General features: G+C 43.6%; 1 protein-coding gene across 1 annotated transcript in view; it reads right to left on the reverse strand.

Annotated features, from left to right (window-relative positions):
• The window catches only part of LOC132825599 (uncharacterized), a 56,959-nt gene extending 32,897 nt beyond the window's left edge, over positions 1-24,062 (reverse strand). Inside the window, exons 1-3 of the mRNA XM_060840981.1 lie at positions 23,839-24,062; positions 12,999-13,077; positions 12,443-12,545 (exon numbers count right to left, since the gene is read on the reverse strand). Coding sequence (XP_060696964.1) covers positions 12,443-12,545; positions 12,999-13,077; positions 23,839-24,062 — 406 coding nt within the window. The remainder of the gene's footprint in view (positions 1-12,442; positions 12,546-12,998; positions 13,078-23,838) is intronic.
• Between the last annotated feature and the right edge of the window lie 865 nt (positions 24,063-24,927).

A 24,927-nucleotide genomic window follows, 5' to 3' on the forward strand; every position in this document is an offset into this window, starting at 1 on the left:
GACTGTTGAGATCAGAGTTACTTCATGTATGTTAATATAGCATATTCATTTCCATTATACAACAGTTTTTAATGTGAATGAACCCTCTCTGAAAACATAGATTTAGGCAAATCAGTGAAAAATTTCTGATGGGGGTAGAATATCCTGTTCATAAGGAGTGGAAACTTTGAAGAGTAAGGTCTCTCAACAAGCCTTTTTGGTTTCACACACTCACTAATGAAAGTGACCAACCACAGGAAAGGCCATAAATGAGAGAGAATTCTCAGAGCCTGGATTACAAGAACACTGCAAGTTTGAGCAGCTTAATGAAGACTCTCTGTTCATCATGAAATGAACAATTATCTGAAGAAAGAAGATTATGTATTTAGACTCACAAGATTACACAACACATTCAAGAAAAAAAGACCTCTGTTAAATTCACCTTATGATCACTTCACAAAATCAAAGCTAGTTTTCAAACATGAGCCTTGTTCTGACTCCTCACAGGAGAAAGTGAGATCTGCAGATGCTGAGATCAGAGCTGAAAATGTGTTGCTGGAACAGCACAGCAGGTCAGGCAGCATCCAAGGAGCAGGAGATTCGATGTTTCGGGCATAAGCCCTTCTTCAGGAATGTGAAGAAGGGCTTATGCCCGAAACGTCGAATCTCCCGCTCCTTGGATGCTGCCTGACCTGCTGCGCTTTTCCAGCAACACATTTTCAGCTCTGACTCCTCACACACAAACCATTTTATCTCAGTATTACGGAATTATTATAGTGCAGAAGGAGGCCGTTCTGTCCATTGTGTTTGCAAGGACTCTCTGAAAGATTGTCATGATTTAGTGCCATTTTCTCACGCTTTCATCACAACCCTGCCGATTATTTCGATTTAAATAATCATTTAATGCTCTCTTTAAAGCCTCAGTTGGACATATTCCAACAACAATTCTAGAACTGAACCACTCGTTGTGTGATAACATTTTTTCTAACATTGCCTTTACTCATTTTGCAAATCATTACAAATTATACCCTCTTATTCTTGAGTGGGATCCGTTTTTCTGTCTGCTCTGTCCAGAACTGTCAGCAATTCTATACAGCCTCCCCTCAGCGTTCTCTTCAGGAAAACAGTACCAACTGGGATTCAGATAATTAGATCATAGGGGTTTTTTCTGGGGCAGAGGTGTCCTGTTCAAGAGGGACGGGTTGAATCTGAACTGGAGGGATCAAATATCTTGACGGCCAGGTTTGCTAGTGCTGCAGGGGAGGGTTTAAACTGGATTGACAGGCAGGTGGGATCCTTAACAGCAGGGAAGCAAGTGTGAGGCTGGAAGGAGATACAGTAATCAGAAATAGTAAAATGAAAAGATAGGTCAGGCTGGAAAATGACAGGGAGCAAGGAATGCCTTTTTGATTAAATTGCATCTATTTCAATGCAAGAGGGCTCACAGGTTCGGCTGATGAACTGAGGACGTGGATAGGTATGTGGGACTGGGATAATATAGCCATTACAGAAACATGGCTAAGGGAGGAACAGGGCTGGCAGCTTAATGTGCCAGTGTACAGGTGCTTTAGGCAGGGCAGTGGTGGTGGGAGGGGAGTATCACAGTGGTAATCAGAGATGAAATAAGTGAAGAATCATCCAGTGAGGCTTTGTGGGTGGAGCTAAGAAATAAGGGGAGGTAACATTTTTGGAGTTGTACTATAGGCCTTCGAATGGTCAATGGGAATTAGAGGAACAAATACTCAGGGAGACTGGGGAGACTTGCAGGAGCAATAGAGCTGTCATAGCAGGGGATTTAAGTTTTCCTAACATTCAATAGGACTGCCATTGCGTTAAGGGCTTAGATGGGGTGGAATTTGTTAAGTACGTTCAGGCAAGTTTCCTCAAGCAGTATATAGAGACTCCTACTCGGGAAGGGGTAAAACCCGATTTACTCTTGGGAGAAAGGGCAAGACAGGTGTTTGAGGTGATAGTGGGGGAGCAATTTGGGACCAGCGATCATAGTTCCATTAATTTTAAAATAGTTATGGAGAGGACAAAACTGGTCCACAGATTCAAGTTCTAAATTGGGGCAAGATGAATTTTGATGGAATTAGACAGGAGCTTGCAGGGATTAATTGGAATAGTTCGTTTACAGATAAAGGAACAGCCAGCAAGTGGGAGGCCTTTAAAAGTGAGATAGTTAGAGTCCAACATCTACATATTTCTGTGAGGATGAAAGGCAAAGTTGATAGAGTCATAGAGATGTATAGCTTGGAAACAGACCCTTTGGTCCAACCCGTCCATGCCGAACCAGATATCCCAACCCAATCTAGTCCCACCCGCCAGCACCCGGCCCATATCCCTCCAAACCCTTCCTATTTATATACCCATCCAAATGCCTCTTAAATGTTGCAATTGTACCAGCCTCCACCACTTCCTCTGGCAGCTCATTCCATACACATACCACCCTCTGTGTGAAAAAGTTGCCTCTTAGGTCTCTTTTATATCTTTCCCCTCTCACCCTAAACCTAAGCACTCTAGTTGTGGACTCCCTGACCCCAGGGAAAAGACTTTGTCTATTTATCCTATCCATGCCCCTCATAATTTTGTAAACCTCTATAAGGTCACCCCTCAGCCTCCGATGCTCCAAGGAAAACAGTCCCAGCCTGCTCAGCCTCTCACTGTATTTCAGCTCGTCCAACCCTGGCAATATCCTTATAAATCTTTTCTGAATCCTTTCAAGTTTCACAACATCTTTCTGATAAGAAGGAGACCAGAATTGCATGCAATATTCCAACAGTGGCCTAACCAATGTTCTGTATAGCTGCAACATGACCTCCTAACTCTTGTACTCAATACTCTGACCAATAAAGGAAAGCATACTAAAAACCTTCTTCACTATCCTATCTACCTGTGACTCTACTCTCAAGGAGCTATGAACCTGCACTCCAAGGTCTCCTTGTTCAGCAACACTCTCTAGGACCTTACCATTAAGTGTATAAGTCCTGCTGAGATTTGCTTTCCCAAAATGCAGCACCTTGCATTTATCTGAATTAAACTCCATCTGCCACTTCTCAGCCCATTGGCCCATTCGGTCCAGATGCTGGTGTAATCTGAGTTAACCCTCTTCGCTGTCCAACTACACCTCCAATTTTGGTGTCATCTGCAAACTTACTAATTATATCTCTTATGCTTGCATCCAAATCATTTGTGTACATGACAAAAAGTAGAGGGCCTAGCATCAATCGTTGTGGCACTCCACTGGTCACAGGCCTCCAGTCTGAAAAACAACCCTCCACCACCACCCTCTGTCTTCTACCTTTGAGCCAGTTCTGTATCCAAATGGCTAGTTCACCCAGTATTCCGTGAGATCTAACCTTGCTAATCAGTTTCCCATGGGAAACCTTGTTGAACGCCTTGCTGAAGTCCATATAGATCACATCTACTGCTCTGCCCTCATCAATCTCCTTGTTACTTCTTCAAAAAACTCAATCAAGTTTGTGAGACATGATTTTCCACACACAAAACCATGCTGACTATCCCAAATCAGACTTTGCCTTTCCAAATACATGTACATTCTGTCCGTCAGGATTCCCTCCAACAACTTGCCCACCACCGAGGTCAGGCTCACCGGTCTATAGTTCCCTGGCTTGTCTTTACCGCCCTTCTTAAACATTGGCACCACGTTTGCCAACCTCCAGTCTTCTGACACCTCACCTGTGACTATCGATGTTACAAACATCTCAGCAAGAGGCCCAGCAATCACTTCTCTAGCTTCCCACAGAGTTCTCGGGTACACTCGATTAGGTTCTGGGGATTTATCCATTTTTAAACATTTCAAGACATCCTGCATTTCCTCCTCTGTAATCTGGATATTTTGCAAGATGTCACCATCTATTTCCCAACAGTCTTTATCTCTGATATCTTTTTCCACAGTAAATACTGATGCAACATATTCATTTAGTATCTCCCCCATTTTATATGGCTCCACACAAAGGCCGCCTTGCTGATCTTTGAGGGGCCTTATTCTCTCCCTAGTTACCCTTTAGTCCTTAATATACTTGTAAAAACCCTTTGGATTCTCCTTGCCAAAGCTATCTCAAGTCCCTGTTTTGCCCTCCTGATTTCCCTCTTAAGTATACTCCTACTTTCTTTATACTCTTCTAAGAATTCACTCGATCTATCCTGTCTATACCTGGCATATGCTTCCTTCTTTATCTTAACGAAACTCTCAATTTCTTTAGTCATCCAGCAAAAGGCTTCCCATTTTCCAGCCGACTCTTTACCTGAGAACATCTGCCTCCAATCAGCTTTTGCAACTTCTTGCCTAATACCATCAAAATTGTCCTTTCTCCAATTTTTTAGATTACTTTACTTTCTTACGGTGTGGAAACAGGCCCTTCGGCCCAACAAATCCACACTGACCTGCCGAAGCGCACCCACCCAGACCCATTCCCCTACATTTATCCCTGCACCTAACACTACAGGTAATTTAGCATGGCCAATTCACCTAACCTGCTCATTTTTGGACTGTGGGAGGAAACCGGAGCACCCGGAGGAAACCCACGCAGACAAGGGGGGAATGTGCAAACTCAACACAGTCAGTCGCCTGAGGCAGGAATTGAACCCGGGTCTCTGGCGCTGTGAGGCAACAGTGCCGCCCACAATTTAGAACTTCAACTTTTAGATCTGGACTATCCTTTTCCATCACTATTTTAATACGAATAGTATTATGATCTCTGGCCCCAAAGTGCTCCCCACTGACACCTCAGTCACCTGCCCTGCCTTATTTCCCAAGAGTAGGTCAAGTTTTGCACCTTCTCTAGTAGGTACATCCACATACTGAATCAGAAAATTGTCTTGTATACACTTACAAAATTCCTCTCCATCTAAACTTTTAACATTATGGCAGTCCTAGTTGATGTTTGGACAGTTAAAATCCCCGACCATAACTACCTTATTATTCTTACAGACAGCTGAAATCTCCTTACAAGTTTGTTTCTCAATTTCCCTCTGACTATTGGGGGGTCTATAATACAATCCCAATAAGATGATCATCCTTTTCTTATTTCTCAGTTCCATCCAAATAACTTCCCTGGATGTATTTCCAAGAATATCTTCCCTCAGCACAGCTGTAATGCTATCTCTTATCAAAAATGCCACTCCCTCATCTCTCTTACCTCCCTTTCTATCCTTCCTATAGGAATAGAGAACACTGGATGACAAAAGATATGGAGGCTTTAACCAAAAAAAAAGGAGGTTTGGCTCAGGTACAGGCAGCTGGGATCAGAGGAATCTCAGGAGGTATATAGGGGGTCACTGAAGAAGGAAATCAGGAGAGTGAATGAGGGTCATGAGATAGCCTTGGCTGAGAAAATCAGGGTGAAGTCCAAGAAGTTCTTTAAGTATATTAAAGAATGACTAGAGAGAGAATAGGACCCCTCAAGTACCAAAGTGAACATGTATGTGTAGAACCGCTGGAGATGGGTGAGGTCCTCAATGAATATTTCTCCTCTGTGTTTACCATGGAGAAAGACATGAAGACATGGGAACTTGGGTAAGTTAGTGATCGTAACTTGGTGACAACCCATATCACAGTAGAGGTGGTGTTGGATGTATTAGAATTTATGAAGGTGGATAAATCTCCTGGTCCTGACCAAATATATTCAAGAGGCTAGAGAAGAAATTGCGGGGGCTCTGGCAGATATTTTTGAATCATCCATAGCCACGGGGTGAGGTCCCAGAAGACTGGAGGGGAGTGAATGTTGAGTCATTATTCAAAGAAAAACCTGGGAACTACAGGCCAGTAAGCCTAACATCTGTGGTAGATAAGTTAAATGAGAAGATTCTGAATGATAAGATATACATTTGACCACTCCACCAACCTGTCAGGGGTTGGTGCTCGGCCCATTGCTGTTTATTACCTATATCAATGATTTGGATGAGAAGGTTCAAGGCATGATTTTTAAGTTTGCTGATGGCACTATAATAGGCGGTATCGTGGATAGTGAGGAAGGTTATCAGGCATTGTAGCAGGACCTTGATCAGCTGGGGAGGTGGGCCGTGAAATAGCAAATGGAGTTTAATTTACATAGGTGTGAGGTCTTGCATGTTGGAAAGTCAAATCAAGATAGGAGTTTCATGGTGAATGGTAGGGCCTCAGCGATTGTAGTGGAACAGAGGGACCTTGGAGTTCAGGTTAGTGGTTCTCTAAAAATGAAGTCACAGGTAAACAGGGCAGTAAACAGGGATTTTGGCCTTCATTAGTCAGGACAGAGTATAGGAGTTGGGAAGTTATGTTGCAATTGTACAGGACGTTGGTGAGGCTGCACTTGGAGTATTGTGTTCAGTTTTGGTCACTTTGCTTTAGGAAGAATGCTATTAAACTGGAAAGAGTGCAGAAGAAATTTAAAAGGATGTTGTTTTTACCCCAGGCTAAGGAAGTCCAGAACTAGAGAGCATAGGTTTAAAGTGAGAGGGGAAAATTTAAAAGGGACCTAAGGGGCACCTTTTTCCTGCAGGTGTGTGAATGGAATGAACTGCCAGAAGAAGTGGTGGATATGAGTACAATTACAAGGGTCTGAGTTTTAGGGAAAGATTGGACAAGCTAGGACTTTTCTCTAGAGCATAGGTGACTGAGAGGAGATCTTACAGAGGTGTATAAAATCATGAGGGGCATGGATCAGGTGAATGACTCAGTCTTTCCCAGAGTTGGGGAATCAAGGACTAGAGGGCATCAGTTCAGGGTTAGAGGGGAAAGAATAAAAGGGAACCTGAGGATGGTACGCATATGGAATGAGCTGCCAGCAGAAGTGTTTGAGGCGGGTACGTTAACAACATTTAAAAGGCATTTGGACAAATACATGGATAGGAAAGGTTTCGAACAATATGGGCCAAATGAAGGGAAATGTGGTAAGAGTGGATGGATACTTTGGTCAGTATGGACCAGTTTGGGCCAAAGTGCCTGTCTCCTTGCTGTAGGACTGTATGACTCTATAACTTATCCAATCTTTTTTCAAAACTGAATCTAAACTCTGAAACTATTTTCTTAAATCTGCATTTTCTCCAAAGTGTTAACATCATTCCTGAAGTGTGGCATTCAGAACTGTACAAAACATTCCAACTGAGGTTTAACTGGTATATTGTATAGATATGGCATAACCTCCCTGTCATTGTACTCTATGTCCCTATTAAAGAAGATATACTACACTTTCTTATCTTCCACCTGTCCAATCAGCTTTATAGCATATATATACCCAAGTCTGTGTGCTCTTGCCCTAACTTTAGAATATTACCTTTATTTTATGCTGTATTTCATGTTCTAACTAAATGCATATCATCTCAAAACTTCTTTACACTGGACTTCATCTGCCACCTAATTGACTAGTCCACCAACCTGTCAAAGTTCTATACAGCCCTCCTCATCATTTACAATGCTTTCTAGTTTTGGACCACTTACAAACTTTGAAATTGTCCCCTCCACTCAAAGACCTAGATCACCAATTAAAAACAATATCAGTAAAGGCAAAAGATCTTAACATCAACCTTTGGGGAACTTGATTAAAACTTCCTCTAGCTTGCAAAATATCAATAAACAATTATGCTTTGATTCCTTTCACTAAGCCAAGTTTGTATTCATGTTGCAACTCTCCCTATGATTCCATGACTTACAACATGCTTCCAAGTCTGTTGTGTGGCATAATATTGAATGCCTTCTTTAAGTCAGTGTACACCATATTAACAGCATTACCTTAAGACCATACTGTATAGAAGCAAAGGTAGGCCTTTCAGCCCCTCAAGTCTCCATCACCATTCAATTAGGTCATAGCTGATCCAATAATTCTCAACTTCACATTTCCTCACGTGCTTTGATTCCCTTACTGCTATTGGAAAGATGTTGTTAAACTTGAAATGGTTCAGGAAGGATTTACAAGGATGTCACCGGGATTGAAGGGTTTGAGCTCTGGAGAGAAGATGAGTAGGCTAGGGCTATTTTCCCTGCAGCAGCAGAGGCTGAGAAATGATCCTTATAGAGGTTTTTAAAATCATGAAGAGCACGGATAAGGTGAATAGTCAAGGTCTTTTCCCCAGGTGGGTAAGTCCAAAACTAGGGAGCATAGGTTTAAGGTGAGAGGGGAAAGATTTAAAAGGGACCTAAGGGGCAACGTTTTCATGCAGAGGGTGATGTGTGTATGGAATGAACTTCCAGAAGAAGTGGTGGGCACTGATACAATTACAACATTTAAAAAGTATCTGAATGGGTATATGAATAAGAATGGTTTAGAGTGATATGGGCCGAATGCTGGCAAATGGGACTAGATTGGGTTGGGATATCTGGTTGGGATGGATGAGTTGCACTGAAGGGTGTGCTTCCATGCTGTACATCTCTATGACTTGATTGATTAATATTGTGTCAATGTCTACCTTGAATTGGCGCAGCCTCAACAGCTCTCAGTAGTAAAGAATTCCACAAGTTCATTACCCTCTGACTAAATTCCTTCTCATCTTTTTTATACAGGCAACTCCTACTTGGAGATTTTGCTCTCCAGTCCTAGATTCTCTCACAAGAGGAAACAACTCTTTTTAACCTCAGCGCACTCATCAACTCTGTTATATCTTTTAAAAACTGCGGCAAATTAGTTTAAAATGATTTTCCCTCCAGAAATCCGCACTGGCTGTCCCCAGTTAATTTACATTTGTCCATGTGACTATTAATTCTGCCCCATTGTATCTAGAGGTTTCCTCACTATTAAAAGTTGAACTGATTAAGTTGGACTTATCCTTACAACCCGTTTGAACAATGACATAATGTTTGTAATTCTCCAATCCTCTGCCCTTCAACCTCCTCCAAGTCCAGGGAAGACAAAATTTATAGTCAGTGCCTCTGCAATTTTCACTGAATTCCTGATACATCTTGACTGGTTCTGAACTGAATCTTTTCAACTCAAATAACTAGCAGCTTATCTAAACCCTCCTAGTGTTGGAGTTTCTTCCTTTGTCAACATGGCCTTGGTAGCATTTGCTTCCTTGATGAAGACATGTAAAGTATTGCTTCAGTACTTCAGCCATTTCTCCTGCCTCTGTATGTTAAAATCTTTTTTGGTCCCTAATCAGTTCTACTCTTCTTTTTACTATTTATGTGCTTATGGAAAAGTATTTGGAATCTTCTTTAGGTCAGCTATCAGATCTTATCCCAAATTCTTCATAGCAAAGTGTTCAGCAAAGAGGTGGAAGAAATGAATAATTAAAGCATTCAGCTTGGTCTAAATTGTATTTTCTCCCTGACACAAGAAAACCTTTTCTTGTTTATCTTAATATGTATCTCCTCCTTCATCCAGGAAGGTCTGGGTGTGTTTGCCCTATCTTTCTCTTTCAGGTGTATGCAGTATACCTTATTTGTTCCTGAACCATCCATTCTTTGAAGGTAGGCCATTGTTCAATTACAGTTTTCCAGCCAACCCTTTGCTACAGCTTATTCAACTGGGCTCTATTCTTGGTCTATTGAAGATGACCTTTCCCCGGTTAATTAATCTTGCGGTGGATTGTCCATTGCCCTTGTCCACCTTCACACTAATCCTCATGATACAATGATCAGTTTCTCCTATATGTTCTCCACTGCTACTTGATTTACCTCATTTACATGAACCAGGTCTAGAAGTGCCTCCTTTCTTATTGGACTTAATACATAACTGCTATAGGAAACTGTTGTATATATTCCACAATCTAGCCTCTCTCTGCTCTTAACATTACCACTATTCCAGTCTATATTTGAGTATCAATGTCCCCATTATAATTGGTTGCCTCTCAATTTGCTTACAGAATTGTTCCTCTGCATTCTTCCCAGTAGTTGATAGACCAGGCCAAACAATATGGTTCCATCCATCTTGTTCTTTAGCTGTAGCCAAAGTGATTCTGTCCTTGAACCTTTTGAGACATCATCTTTCTCCAGTATTTCGATACTGTCAGTTCAGGAGACTTCCCTCCTGCTTATCAGTCACCCATGATCTACTTGCCTGTATTTCCTTAACCTGACTATCTCCCTGAAAGTGTTATCCCTGTAGTCTGCAGCCTCACAGATACAGCAGCGACCCCAGTGAAACCCAGAGCTTTAGTTTCCACTGCCAGTGACAGTTCCTGAATGTGTTCATCCAGGTCACGTGAAGAGTCCATGTTTCGCCACATGCTACAGAATGGATTCTGCACATTGCCAAGCTGCATTAAGCTTACTTTTGTACTATTAAATAAACTAAAGATTAAATGTAAATAAAAACAAACAGTTCTGTGATGTCATTTTTGTTTTCCTTTCCAAGCTGAGCCCTATTTTGCAACTTTTCAATTCCTGATCTTTTGAAGACTAACAAATGTTGAATAAAGGACAACAAAAAGAACCTTGCTCACCAAGATCTCATTCTGTCTCGCTGACCTAAAGCTGTCTTATTTATAGCACTGAACTTTAGATGTGTTTGCTATCTGGCATTATAAATCCAATTTTGGGAAGTTATTTGTATTTTGTAATCAACCTGTTCAGAAATGTTTATGATCCATCTCTGGAGCAGGTAAGACTTGAACACAGGCTCTCTTGGCTCAGAGATAGAGACATTACCACTGTGTCACAAGAGCCCTCAAGTGGTAAAATAATTTAATAAGCTGATTTCATTTCCTTGGCACAAGGAACATTTGCTCTAAGTTCCTCACATGCCTTTAATTGTTTTTAAATCAACCTGTTCAAGTAAGTTATGGCATGTCTTGAGAGAAGGTGGAACTTCAACACAGATCCTTTCGGTCCAGAAGTAGAGACACTACCAATACACCACAAGACCCCTTCCTTGTGCCTTTATCCAACAAGACTACACTTTAATTAGACCCCTCAATAACCAGCCCCCTTTTAGTAAACGAGGTTTTACTTTAACTGATCCCTTAATTAATCAGACTTTTTTACTCAGATCCCCCTTTAATGTGATCCATTTTAAACAGTCCCTTCATTCATCTGACAGCATTTTAATAAGCCCCTCCATGAACCAGATCCCTCTTTAATCAGACTTTTGAAGGGTGAAGTATCTCTGATTATTTTATTATGATCCAAGCTGTAACCTATTCTCTGTATAATATTTCAAGGCTGAAGTCTCTTGCAACAAACACTCTAAGTTCCTCACATGCCTTTAATTGTTTTTAAATCAACCTGTTCAAGTAAGTTATGGCATGTCTTGAGAGAAGGTGGAACTTCAACACAGATCCTTTCGGTCCAGAAGTAGAGACACTACCAATACACCACAAGACCCCTTCCTTGTGCCTTTATCCAACAAGACTACACTTTAATTAGACCCCTCAATAACCAGCCCCCTTTTAGTAAACGAGGTTTTACTTTAACTGATCCCTTAATTAATCAGACTTTTTTACTCAGATCCCCCTTTAATGTGATCCATTTTAAACAGTCCCTTCATTCATCTGACAGCATTTTAATAAGCCCCTCCATGAACCAGATCCCTCTTTAATCAGACTTTTGAAGGGTGAAGTATCTCTGATTATTTTATTATGATCCAAGCTGTAACCTATTCTCTGTATAATATTTCAAGGCTGAAGTCTCTTGCAACAAACACAATGTACTGTCTGCGAGTTGCACAAGACATTGTCAGTTTTGTAAATATTAAGGGGTCCTTCTCTTCCCCCCTCAGGTTGAGAAAGTAGACACGCATCACACTCCACAAACACACCATGCACAGGACAAACACCCTTCATATCCCCTCAAGCAGAAGAGAAACCTTTCATATTCTACCACCTTTCATGCACAGGCCATTCACCGTATTACTTCCAGAGTAGATTCCTGTTGCAGTCCAGTATATCCTCACCCATCATGCAAGAACACTTCATACAATATCAGCCACAGATCTGACATCCTTCATACCCAATCACCTCCTTATTTGAGAAGCAAACATCCCTCTCACCATCTCAGCACACAGCTCATAGAACAGGCGCCCCTCTCAGCCCATTGTCACTCAACTTACAAATCCCTCTCAACCCCTCTGCACATTACCTACAGGGTAATGGTGATGCAGCTCCCATTGCCTCTCACATTCCATTGATCCCCAATCATGAGATTGCTGTGGGTAAGCCTGAAACAAGCCCAGGTGCCTGTTTATATGGGGAGGTGAATAGACATCAAAGCAAAGAATAGGTTGTGTGCCTTGTCTCTTACTCCTCTTGGAGGACAGGCTGCTGAGCTGGAGGCAGGAGATCAGATCATTGCCTGCAAAGGGAAAGTGTGGGAGAGGTAGGTGGAAACATTAAAAAGAGTAGGTAGAAATATTCCCTTTTCAACTCAATGTCTCTTGTTGCTGTCAGTGAATAGCACAGATTACAAAGAAACGAGGGGAATATCATTTTCTGAGAAACTATGACCTTATCCCAAATCTTCTCCCAAATTTTAAACTATGACCAATACCAAACAGTGAACCTTTTGTCCATCAGGATTTGTCGGACATACCTGCTGTCGCTGGCTCCAGATTAAGACATTCAGTCGGCTCGCAGATCTGACAAGTTCTGATGTTGTATTGTGGGATACTTTCTGTTGTAACTACGAATAGGTTCTACACACATTAAGCGAAAAACAACTGAGTTTTTGATAGTGAGCTATCTGCCAAACTTCTTTCATATCTCACTACCACTGTATATCTGATAAAAAATTGAGAAACCAATGAACACTGGAAGGTGTGGCCAGCTCATTCAGATATGGCTAGTAATGAACTGTTTTCTCTCTTCACCTCTTCCTTCTCTCAGTTTCATTGTACTTTAAGTTTTGAAGGTTTATCACTCTATTTCTGCATATTTTTATTTATTTACTCTTAATTTTTGCGTCTGTCTCCCTCAACCATTTTTCTTACTTTTTTTACTTCTTCCTTTTTCCAATTGCTCTTTGTTTCTACTTTTATTATCTCTCTCAATTTTCTTGCAACTTCCTTCTTTACTTCTCTCTTTTTGACTTCGTTTGTTTCTTGTTTTCCACACCCCTTTGTTTTCTTTCTTCCTCATTATTTTCTTACTTTGCTTTTTCTTCCTTCCTTTTCGCAGGATGATTCTCCATCCCGTCTTCCCCATGGTTTGAAGGAGAGCCGTGGATTCCTGGAAAAGAGCACTGAACACTAGTTATTTGTTTTTCCATGATACTGCTGGCTCTTTATTTTATCAGGAACAAGAGGAAAACTGTGTGGTGAGAGATGTCCAATATCATTTTCCAGCAACAGAGGAGAATTTTTGGGTGTTGCTTTGTGCTCAATCTCAAAAAGAACTGTCCCATCAGTCCCAAGCCCCACTCTTTTTCCAAATGGTACATTGCGTCTAGATTGGTTCTTTAAAAGAGTACCTTTTGTCAATGCCTTCTTTATTCTCTCGCATTTGAAAGAAAGATGGTTATAATTATTGAAGGTAATAAACTAAGACCCAGGACATTATGATCGGAGTTCTTCAGGGTAGATTCCCAGGCCCAATCAACTGAGCTGTTTCACCAGCGACCTTCTTTCAGTCATAAGTCCAGGAGGTGAATGATTGCTGATGATTACAGCGTGTTTAATACCATTCACAATTCCTCAGATACTGAAGTATTCCAGTTCCATATGTAGCAAGAGCTGGATAACATTCAGACTTGGGCAGAAAATTACATTCATGGTGCACAAGTGCCATCTCAAACTAGAGAGGACCTAACCCTCTCCTCTTTACATTTAAGTAAAAAGTGAGGTCTGCAGATGCTGGAGATCAGAGTTGAAAATGTGTTGCTGGTTAAATCGCAGCAGGTCAGGCAGCATCCAAGGAACAGGAAATTCGACGTTTCGGGCTAAAGCCCTTCATCAGGAATGAGGAGAGTGTGCCAAGCAGGCTAAGATAAAAGGTAGGGAGGAGGGACTTGGGGGAGGGGTGATGGAGATGTGATAGGTGGAAGGAGGTCAAGGTGAGGGTGATAGGCCGGAGTGGGGTGGGGGCGGAGAGGTCAGGAAGAAGATTGCAGGTTAGGAGGGCGGTGCTGAGTTGAGGGAACCGACTGAGACAAGGTGGGGTGAGGGGAAATGAGGAAACTGGAGAAATCTGAGTTCATTCCTTGTGGTTGGAGGGTTCCCAGGTGGAAGATGAGGCACTCTTCCTCCAACCGTCGTGTTGTTATGTTCTGGCGATGGAGGAGTCCAAGGACCTGCATGTCCTTGGTGGAGTGGGAGGGAGAGTTAAAGTGTTGAGCCACGGGGTGGTTGGGTTGGTTGGTCCGGACATCCCAGAGGTGTTCCCTGAAGCGTTCCGAAAGTAGGCGGTCCGTCTCCCCAATATAGAGGAGGCCACATCGGGTGCAGCTGATGCAATAGATGATGTGTGTGGAGGTGCAGGTGAATTTGTGGTGGAAATGGAAGGATCCCTTGGGGCCTTGGAGAGAAGTAAGGGAGGAGGTGTGGGCGCAAGTTTTGCATTTCCTGCGGTTGCAGGGGAAGGTGCCGGGAGTGGAGGTTGGGTTGATGGGGGGTGTGGACCTGACGAGGGAGTCACGAAGGGAGTGGTCTTTGCGGAACGCTGATAGGGGAGGGGAGGGAAATATATCCTTGGTGGTGGGGTCCGTTTGGAGGTGGCGGAAATGACGGCGGATGATATGCTGTATACGGAGGTTGGTGGGGTGGTAGGTGAGAACCAGTGGGGTTTTGTCCTGGTGGCGGTTGGAGGGGCGGGGCTCAAGGGCAGAGGAGCGGGAAGTGGAGGAGATGCCTCCTCCTATTGCCCCCTTGACCATACAGACGCCTCCTCCTATTGTCCCCTTGACTATGGCGGATGCCTCCTCCTATTGCCCCCTTGACCATGACCCCACCTCCCACCACCAAACCATCATCTCCCAGACCATCCATAACCTCATCACCTCAGGGGATCTCCCATCCACCGCCTTCAACCTCATAGTCCCACAACCCCGCACCGCCCGTTTCTACCTCCTGCCCAAAATCCACAAACCTGACTGCCCCGGCTGACCCATTGTCTCAGCCTGCTCCTGCCCCACCGAACTCATCTCCGCGTACCTCGACACGGTTCTGTCCCCTTTAGTCCAAGAACTCCCCACCTACCTTCAGGACACCACCCACGCCCTCCACCTCCTCCATGATTTTCGCTTCCCCGGTCCCCAACGCCTTATTTTCACGATGGACATCCAGTCTCTGTACACCTCCATCCCCCATCACGACGGCCTCAAAGTCCTCCGCTTCTTCCTTTCCCGCCGCACCAACCAGTAACCTTCCACTGACACCCTCCTTCGACTGACTGAACTGGTCCTCACCCGGAACAACTTCTCTTTCCAATCCTCCCACTTCCTCCAAACTAAAGGAGTTGCCATAGGCACCCGCATGGGCCCCAGCTATGCCTGTCTCTTCGTAGGATATGTGGAACAGTCCATCTTCCGCAACTACACTGGCACCACCCCCCACCTTTTCCTCCGCTACATCGATGACTGTATCGGCGCTGCCTCGTGCTCCCACGAGGAGGTTGAACAGTTCATCAACTTTACCAATACCTTCCATCCCGACCTCAAATTCACTTGGACTGTCTCAGACTCCTCCCTCCCCTTCCTAGACCTTTCCATTTCTATCTCGGGCGAACGACACAACACAGACATCTACTATAAACCGACTGACTCCCACAGCTACCTGGACTACACCTCCTCCCACCCTGCCCCCTGTGAAAACGCCATCCCATATTCCCAATTCCTTCGTCTCCGCCGCATCTGCTCCCAGGAGGACCAGTTCCAATACCGTACAGCCCAGATGGCCTCCTTCTTCAAGGACCGCAGACTCCCCCCAGACGTGATCGACGATGCCCTCCACCGCATCTCCTCCACTTCCCGCTCCTCCGCCCTTGAGCCCCGCCCTTCCAACTGCCACCAGGACAGAACCCCACGGTTCTCACCTAACACCCCACCAACCTCCATATACAGCGTATCATCCGCCGTCATTTCCGCCACCTCCAAACGGACCCCACCACCAGGGATATATTTCCCTCCCCTCCCCTATCAGCGTTCCGCAAAGACTTTGTGACTCCCTCGTCAGGTCCACACCCCACACCAACCCAACCTCCACTCCCGGCACCTTCCCCTGCGACCGCAGGAAATGCAAAACTTGCACCCACACCTCCTCCCTTACTTATCTTCAAGGCCCCAAGGGATCCTTCCATATCCACCACAAAATCACCTGCACCACCACACACATCATCTATTGCATCCGCTGCACCCGATGTGGCCTCCTCTATATTGGGGAGACGGGCCGCCTACTTGCGGAATGCTTCAGGGAACACCTCTGGGACGCCCGGACCAACCAATCCAACCACCCCGTGGCTCAACACTTTAACTCTCCCTCCCACTCCACCAAGGACATGCAGGTCCTTGGACTCCTCCATCGCCAGAACATAACAACACGACGGTTGGAGGAAGAGCGCCTCATCTTCCGCCTGGGAACCCTCCAACCACAAGGGATGAACTCTCCAGTTTCCTCATTTCCCCTCCCCCGACCTTGTCTCAGTCGATTCCCTCGAACTCAGCAACGCCCTCCTAACCTGCAATTTTCTTCCTGACCTCTCCGCCCCCACCCCACTCCGGCCTATCACCCTCACCTTGACCTCCTTCCACCTGTCACATCTCCATCGCCCCTCCCCCAAGTCCCTCCTCCCTACCTTTTATCTTAGCCTGCTGGACACACTTTCCTCATTCCTGATGAAGGGCTTTAGCCCGAAATGTCGAATTTCCTGTTCTTTGGATGCTGCCTGACCTGCTGCGCTTTAACCAGCAACACATTTTCAGCTCTTTACATTTAATGCCATTATCATCAATGATAATCAATCAATGTCCTGGAGATTACTATTCACCAGAAACTGAATTGGAAGAGCCACAAATATACTATGACTACAACAGCATTTCAGAGGCTGAAAATTTTGAATAGAGTAAATTGCCTCCAGACTCCCCAAAACCAATCTACCATCAAGACACAAATTAGGCTTGTGATGAATACTCTCCACTTGACTGGAAGAGTGTGGCTCCATCAACACTCAAGAAATCCAACTCCATCCAAGACAAAGCATCTCATTTCATCCACCAGTCTAAACATTCACACTCTCCACAACCAATGCATGCTGTGAAGAAGTGATATTATTTATAAAATGTGCAACAGCAGTTCAGTAAAGATCCTTTGACAGCACCTTCAAATCCAGAACTTCTACCATTTGATAGGACACCGCTGCACACCTGGAAGATCCCTATCCAAGCTTTGCATTATACTGACTTGGAACTATAATCGCAGTTTCTTCACTGCGTGTGGATAAAAATGCTAGAACACCTTTTAACAGCATGTACAGCTTGTGGAATCCAAAGATTCAAAATCTTCCATTTTGTCAAATGCAACTTGGAATGGCCAACAAATGCTGACCTGGCCAATGACACCTTCATCCCATTAAAGGATAAAAATTAATATCCCTTTCTCTTTGAAAAGAAATTTAGAAACTGCCTCCCCCACTGCTTATGATCAGCCATTCCATATCTTACAAACCATCAGTACGTATGAAAAAAACTCCCCTAACCTCTTCCTTTGCTCTTCATGATGACCTTTATTTTGTCTTCTCTAGTTACTGACTCACCAGTTAATGGAAACAGTTTTTCCCTATTTACATCACTGTAGTTTCATATATTCTCAGCACCCTATCACATCTAATCTAAGTTCTCTGTTTGAATGAAGAGAGCCATTTTGTTTAATTTATCTTTAAAACTGAAGCCTGTCATTACTGGCATTACTTCAGTGAATCTCCTTTGCACTTTCTTCATAACTTTGACAAAAGTTAGCTGCCCAAAATATTTTACCTTTGGTTTTAACCAGTGACATCTATTTTTTTTGTATTTATAACATGTTGACTCCCTGATGTTTTTATTTAATAGTGCCAAATTCACACAATATGAACTTATGGATTTGTGGAGATGATCACTTTACTTTAAATGTGTGGGAAATAGACCCTTTAATTACTAAAAACAAACAAAGGTTAAGTGGCAATTTTCCCCCTGTAGGACACATGGAACTACACGAACATTGGAGCTAGCTTTGCTGTCTGGAGAAGACATTAAAATGGAAACAAAAATTTAAAAAGGTATTAAATTTAAAAAAAACTTTCCTTGTGGTTTAATGGCTTTCCTCATCTAAATGATTAAATAAATCTAGTTTACAATGCAATTTGCAGAATTTTTTTTACTTTGGATTAGAATTCCAAATAAAGAGTGAAAAAAAATTCCATTCCAGTTATATTTGGATCAGTGAAAGGCAGAACTTATTATGTCAGTGGTCAAATTGTCAGAAATCATTTGCGATGACAAAGAACTAATACATTGCTCACATGATCAAAACCAGGAATGGGATTGGAATAACTGCAGAGGCCAGTATCCCACCCCTGTACAATACATGGACTCTGACCAGCTAGCTCAGAGCCAGTTTCTAGAATGAGGAGACTTTTTGAATCTCCTGTTTATATATTTCTTTTCCTTTTTTTTTAATAACCCCAGCACTACCGCTTCACAGCAGTAGTGCTTATTTTTCCCCAGCACCCATACAGTGTAGGACACAGTAAATGAACAAGTGCATAAAACCTTATTCATATTCCACCACCAAGAAGAAAGGAAACACTCGAGTTGCCAGTGACAAGCAGTGCCCTTCTCAGCAAAGGGCAATACGGAGTCATCAAAAAGTGAAAGGGGAGGGCAAGGACTAAATCAAAATAGAGTCAGAGGGAGAACTAAAGCATTCCACACCCCGTGGTGCCCACCTCTCTCTGGAAACCTCGAGGGTGTTGGTAGACACTGCAAGTTCCTTCTCCAGGTACACTTGGGCACGGATGTAACCATGGAAGAGGGGCAGGCAATCAGTCATAATGACCCCCTCCATGGCCCACTGCCTGGACCTGTTTATGGACATCCTGACCAGGCCCAGGAGTAGACCTATGGGGACATCTTCTGACCTGCCCTCACCCCTCCGCATTGGGTGTCTCCTGTTATTTTTTAATTTTCTCAGCTCTCAGAATGTCAGGATGTCTGACAGTCCTGTTTAATTGGAGTGGCACTGTGGCTCAGTGGTTAGCACTGCTACTTCACAGTGCCAGGAAGCTGGGCTCAATTCCTGCCTTGGGTGACTATCTGTACGGAGTTTGCACATTCTCCCTGTGTGTGTGTTTCCTCTGGGTGCTCTGGTTTTCTCTCACCGTTCAAAGATGTGCTGGTCTGGTGAATTGGCAATGCTAAATTGCCCATAGTGATAAGTGCATTAAGTCGGGGTAAATATAGGGTAGGGGAATGGGTCTGGGTGGGTTACTCATTGGAGGGCCAGTGTGGATTTGTTGGGCCAAATGGCCTGTTTCCATACCGTAGGGCATCTACTCTAATCTAATCTCTTTTTTCCCTCCCCCCACACACCAACGCCTAACGTGGTGCTTGTTTTTGTGTGTGCAAGTGTAGGACACAGTGAGGAACAATAGGCTTATAAATCTTTATTTATATTCCACAACCAGGAAGAAAGGGAACACCCGAGTTACCAGTGTCAAGCAATGCCTTCTCATCAAAGGGCAATGCTGCGTGATCAAAGGGGAGGGCAGGGATTAAATCAAAATAGAGTTGGAGGGGGAAATAATACGCTCCACTTCCTGCGGTGTCCACCTCTCTCCGAACATCTCAAGCATGTTGGTGGACAACGCATGCTCTTTCTCCAGGGGCACCCGGGCTTGAACATAACCGCGAAAGAGGGGCAGGCAAGCGGCTCTAACACCCCCCCTCCATGGCCCGCTGCCTGGACCTGTTTATGGCCACTTTGGCCAGACCCAGGAGCTGACCCACGAGGAGATCCTCTAACCTACCTTTCTCCCCTCTGCACCAAGTGTCTCCTGTTTATTTATTTACTTCCTTTTTAAAAATGTTTTCTTCCTTTTTTTCTCTCTTTTTCCCCGCTGCCCCTAACAGTGGTAGTGCTTATTTTACCCCAGTGCCCATGTCATGTGTGTGCAGGTGTCGGACAGTGTGTAAATTTTTATTCAATTTCCACCACCAGGAAGAAAGGAAACACCCGAGTGGCCAGTGACAAGCAGTGCCTTCTCGACAAAGGGCAATGTTGCATAATCAAACAGTGAAGGGGAGGGCAGGGATTAAATCAAAATAGAGTTGGAGGGGGAAATAATGCACTCCACTCCCTGCGGTGCCCACCTCTCCCTGAACAACTCCAGGGTGTTGGACACCACATGCTCCTTCTCCAGAGACACCCAGGCTCTGACGTTACCGCGGAAGAGGGGCAGGCTATTGGCCCTAATGACCCCCTCCACGGCCTACTATCTGGACCTGTTTATGGCCAGTTTGGCCAGGCCCAGGAGCAGATCCATGAGGAGATCCTCTGACCTGCCCTTTCCTCCTCCACACCAGGTGTCTCCTTTTTATTTTTTTTAACTGCAGTAGTGCTTATTTTCCCCCAGCACCCATGTTGTGTGTGTGCAAGTGTGATACACAGTGAAAGACACACGGTGTACAAATCTTTATTCAATTTCCACCACCAGGCAAAAAAGAAACATCCAAGTGGCCAATGACAAGCAGTGTTCTTCACATCAAAGGGCAATGCTGTGTGATCAAACAGTGAAGGGGAGGGCAGGGATTAAATCCAAATAGAATTCACTCCACTCCCTGCGGCGCCCACCTCTCCCTGACCAGCTCAAGAGTGTTGGACACCACATACTCCTTCTCCAGAGACACCCGGGTTCTAACATAACTGCAGAAGAGGGGCAGGAAATCGGTCCTGCTGCCTGGACCTGTTTATGGCCAGTTTAGCCATGCTCAGGAGCAGATCCATGAGGAGATCTTCTGACCTGCCCTTTCCTCCTCCACACCAGGTGTCTTCTTTTTATATCTGTCAGCCAGGGCTCCCTGATTAACAATCGCAATCAAGGATCTCATTTACCTGGCCCTCACTTCAGTGATTTCCCATACTTTTTCTAAGTGTGGGAGCATGTGTGTTAGCCAGTGATTAATGAGCCACTACCACAGCCAAGACAACTCTCTCAATTGTCTATCAATCAGTTCATTAAGAGCTGGTAGGCAGATCGAGGGTGAGTATCTTACCTTCTCTCAGGTTTGATTCTGGTGACAAGCTGCCAGCCATTCAACAGTTGTCAGCTTCTGGGTCCTAAAGTGGGCTGGTCAAGGCCTACTTCCCAGAGGATCCAAAGGCTAGAAGGTTCATCATTTTTAGCTCATTGTTGTGAAGTGGGAGTAATGGGGAGAAGTGTGTGTCAGGGAATCAGAGAAATGGGCAGGGGAGGAACCATCTATGACTTGACTATCTCCAGATTAGGGCAATTGGAGGCAACCCCCAGTCCAGTGGACAATTTGCATGGATTTCTTGTCCAGTGTATTGCCACCTTTCTTCTCTGTTGGGATGCAGGTGACTAGGAAGGTTGTGAATTGAGGCCCTAACATTGTTGTTGATTGACCACTTAAGGAGCTGAGTTGCTGGGAAGCTGACGTGGTGAGAAGGGGCTGTGTTTCCCTCCATGCTCAATGCATCCTTCTCACCACAAAATAAGGAACCTTATTTTCCCCTTGCTGGAAAAGGGTCAAAAGGTGTCAAGAAGGGGAAATAATGGATTAGTTGGTCCTGGATAGAAAATCGACTCCTTCTTTCTATGTCTTTCGCAACCTCCAGGACGGGGAAAGTTGTTGGATATTTAGCTGCTAGATCTGTACTTGGCTGTTTCTTTTAAGTAACTTACAGTCCACTCCCAAGTTAACCATGCTGCCTATTTTTGTGTAACATGTAAATGTTATTGTGTCTCTAAATCCAAACCTATCTAATTTATCTCCAATGCAAACAGTAATGATCCCAAAGCTGATTCATTGACACTTCAATGTTCAAAACCCTCCATTCTGAGAAATGTCCTATTCTAGGATCCAAACTATTCTTTGTTGTTTTCATTCTTACTGCCTATTCCCCATGCTGACCTTTATATTCGGAGACTTGTTTTTATCAGCAAGCTTATGGCATCTTATCAAAAGATCTTTAAAAAACCATATACTTACCATTCACAGTAGTTCCTTCAGCTTAGAATTTAGCAGGCTTTATATTGCCAATATTTTTTCTGTCATTTGTAAACTTCCTTTCAGCTCTCCTCTTCATAGCCTCTCATCTTTCTTCTGTCTCAGGTTTATTTTTCGTATTCTTTTCCTGTTTTATGTTCTTTCCATTACTTTTCCTATGGTTTTCTATCCACTTATCTTCCTTGTCTGCTCCTTTCTGGGCTATCTTTATCTATTTTTTATTGTTATCGTCTTATTCCTGCCATCTTTCTTTCTTCAACGTTTTTTTTATTTTTCTTGGGTCAGCTCTATGATATTGCTCATGCCAACAGTAAGTTCAATCCTGGCTCATTGGTGATGCTTACAAATTTTAATCAGTGGTAAGAAATGGAGAGAACGTCTCCAGAACACTTGCTGCTTGCTTATTTGAAGGTAAATTGTGTGGTTCCTCCTAAATTTACCGAAACCATTGAGAATGAAGAGCTGGTATTTCCTCAGAAGCTGTAAGATCATAATGATTAATTCCAAATGAAAAGGAGATATAAAAACCCCTCTGGGGCAGTGAGGAATGGAAACGGGCTCATCAGTTCTTAAAATCTATTTGCATTCTTTGAGATCACAGAATCCTAACACCATTCATCCATTTTGGCCCCATATCCCTCCATTCCCTAAGCTAAAAAAAAATCTATTAATCAAAGACTGAAATTATTTAATATGAGTTTTTCAGGATTTTGAAAGGACCTGATGCAAGAGTTAAGGATGATGCGGAGGTGCTGGTATTGGATTGGGGTGGACAAAGTTTAAAAAATCACACAACACCAGGTTATACAGGTTTATTTGGAAACACACTAGCTTTCAGAATGCCGCTTCTTCATCAAGTGATAAAGGAGCAGCGCTCCGAAAGCTAGTGCTTCCAAATAAACCTGTTAGACTATAACCTGGTGTTGTGTGATTTTTAACTTTGTTCACCTTGTCCAACACCGGCACCTCCAAGTCAAAGGTTTGAATTAGAAATTCAGTCAACAGCTACTACTTTTATTGGATTAGAGTTTCATGTTGTAGCACACTTTGTGGGGAGAAGTGTTTTCTAACTTCCTTCCAAAATGACCTCGATATGATTTCATATTTATGATTCATGGTCCTAGATTCCCTGACCAGGGGAGAGCAGTTTCTCCTTCGACACCAGGTTATAGACCAAGAGATTTATTTGGAAGTATAAGCTTTCGGCGGGTGGATCCTTTGGCAGCCAGCTACCTGACGAAGAAACAGTGCTCCGAAAGCTTGCATTTCCAAATAAACCTCTTGAACTATAACCTGGTGTTGTGTGATTTTTAAACTTTGTCCACCCCAATCTAACACCAGCACCTCCACATCATCCTTAACTCTTGCATCAGGTCCTTTCAAAATCCTAAAAGCTCATATTAAATAATGCCTCAACCTTTTATAGAAAAGAAAGACTTGCACTTCTATACTATGCCTGAGGCATTTTACAGCCAAACAGCATGTTGGTAATGACTATAAATGACTATTAGTTACATTGAAGGCAGACACCAGGGGTAACTCCTTTGATCTTCCTTGAAATAGTGTCATGGAATATTTTGCATCTACTGGAGAGAATACACAAGGCCTTAATTTAACACCCTACCCAAGAGATGACATCTCCAATCCAGCAGAATTCCTGATGAAGGGCTTATGCCCGAAACGTCAATTCTCCTGCTCCTGAGATGCTGCCTAACCTGCTATGTTTTTCCAGCACCACACTCTCAACTCTGATCTCCAGCATCTGCAGTCCTCACTTCCTCTGGGAGACCTCAGTCTGACTGCTCTTGCTGTCACTGCGGGTGGCCTCCTTCACTGGGTTCACTTTTCCCACATTTCCCGTAGGAAATGATATCCGACCATCAAAGTCCCAATCCAGGCGTGCAGCTGCTGCCAAGCTCAGGACGGCAATGCCGTCAAAATGATTTGTTAGTGATTCATTTGTGTCGACTCTTTCTGGAGTTTTGTTGTTCCGAGTCATTGTACTGGAATTTATCCGTTTTTGATTCAAAATGGACAAGCTCACGCTTGTCTACCTGAAATCCATCTGCTACTATCAGTCCTACATTTCATCAAGTCAATGAAGGGAGTACTGGGATTCTCTTGGGAGAAAAGGTGGTTTAGGCATAACTCTTGCACCCTTCATTAAACAAGATCAATCCCTCAGCTGGTTCAGAGACCTTTTTTTCTGAAGAACATTGGGATAGGTGTTACCTTGAAAGGCTTAGACTAATCAGGGATAGTCAGCATGATTTTGTTAAGGGAATTCCATGCTTTACTTAACTTGCCTAACAGAGTCATAGAGTTATACAGCACAGAAACAGACCTTTTGGTCCAACTCATCCATGCCAACTGGATATCCTAAATAAATCTAATCCCATTTGCCAACCCTTAGCCCATATCCTTATAAACCTTTCCTATTCATATACCCATCCAGATGCCTTTTACATGTTATATTTGTACCAGTGTCCACCATTTGCTTTGGCAGCTCATTAAATACACGCATCACCCTCTATGTGAAAAGGTTTCCCCTTAGATCCCCCTTAAATCTTTTCCCTCTCACCTTAAACCTATGCCCTATAGTTTTGGAATTCCCCCACACCAGGGAAAAATCCTTGTCTATTTACAGTATCCATGCCCCTCATGATTTTAAAAACCTGTAAAAGGTCTCCCCTCAGCCTCCGAAGCTCCAGGGAAAATAGCCCTAGCCTTTTCAGCCTGTCCATATAGCTCAAGCCTACAAACCTGCAATATCCTTATAAATCATTTTTTAAACCCTTTCAAGTTTCACATCATCCTTCCTATAGCAGAATATAGAACTATGGAGACCAGAACTCCAATATTCC

The sequence above is a fragment of the Hemiscyllium ocellatum genome, chromosome 20, assembly GCF_020745735.1.
Source record: "Hemiscyllium ocellatum isolate sHemOce1 chromosome 20, sHemOce1.pat.X.cur, whole genome shotgun sequence".
Taxonomy (NCBI): domain Eukaryota; kingdom Metazoa; phylum Chordata; class Chondrichthyes; order Orectolobiformes; family Hemiscylliidae; genus Hemiscyllium; species Hemiscyllium ocellatum.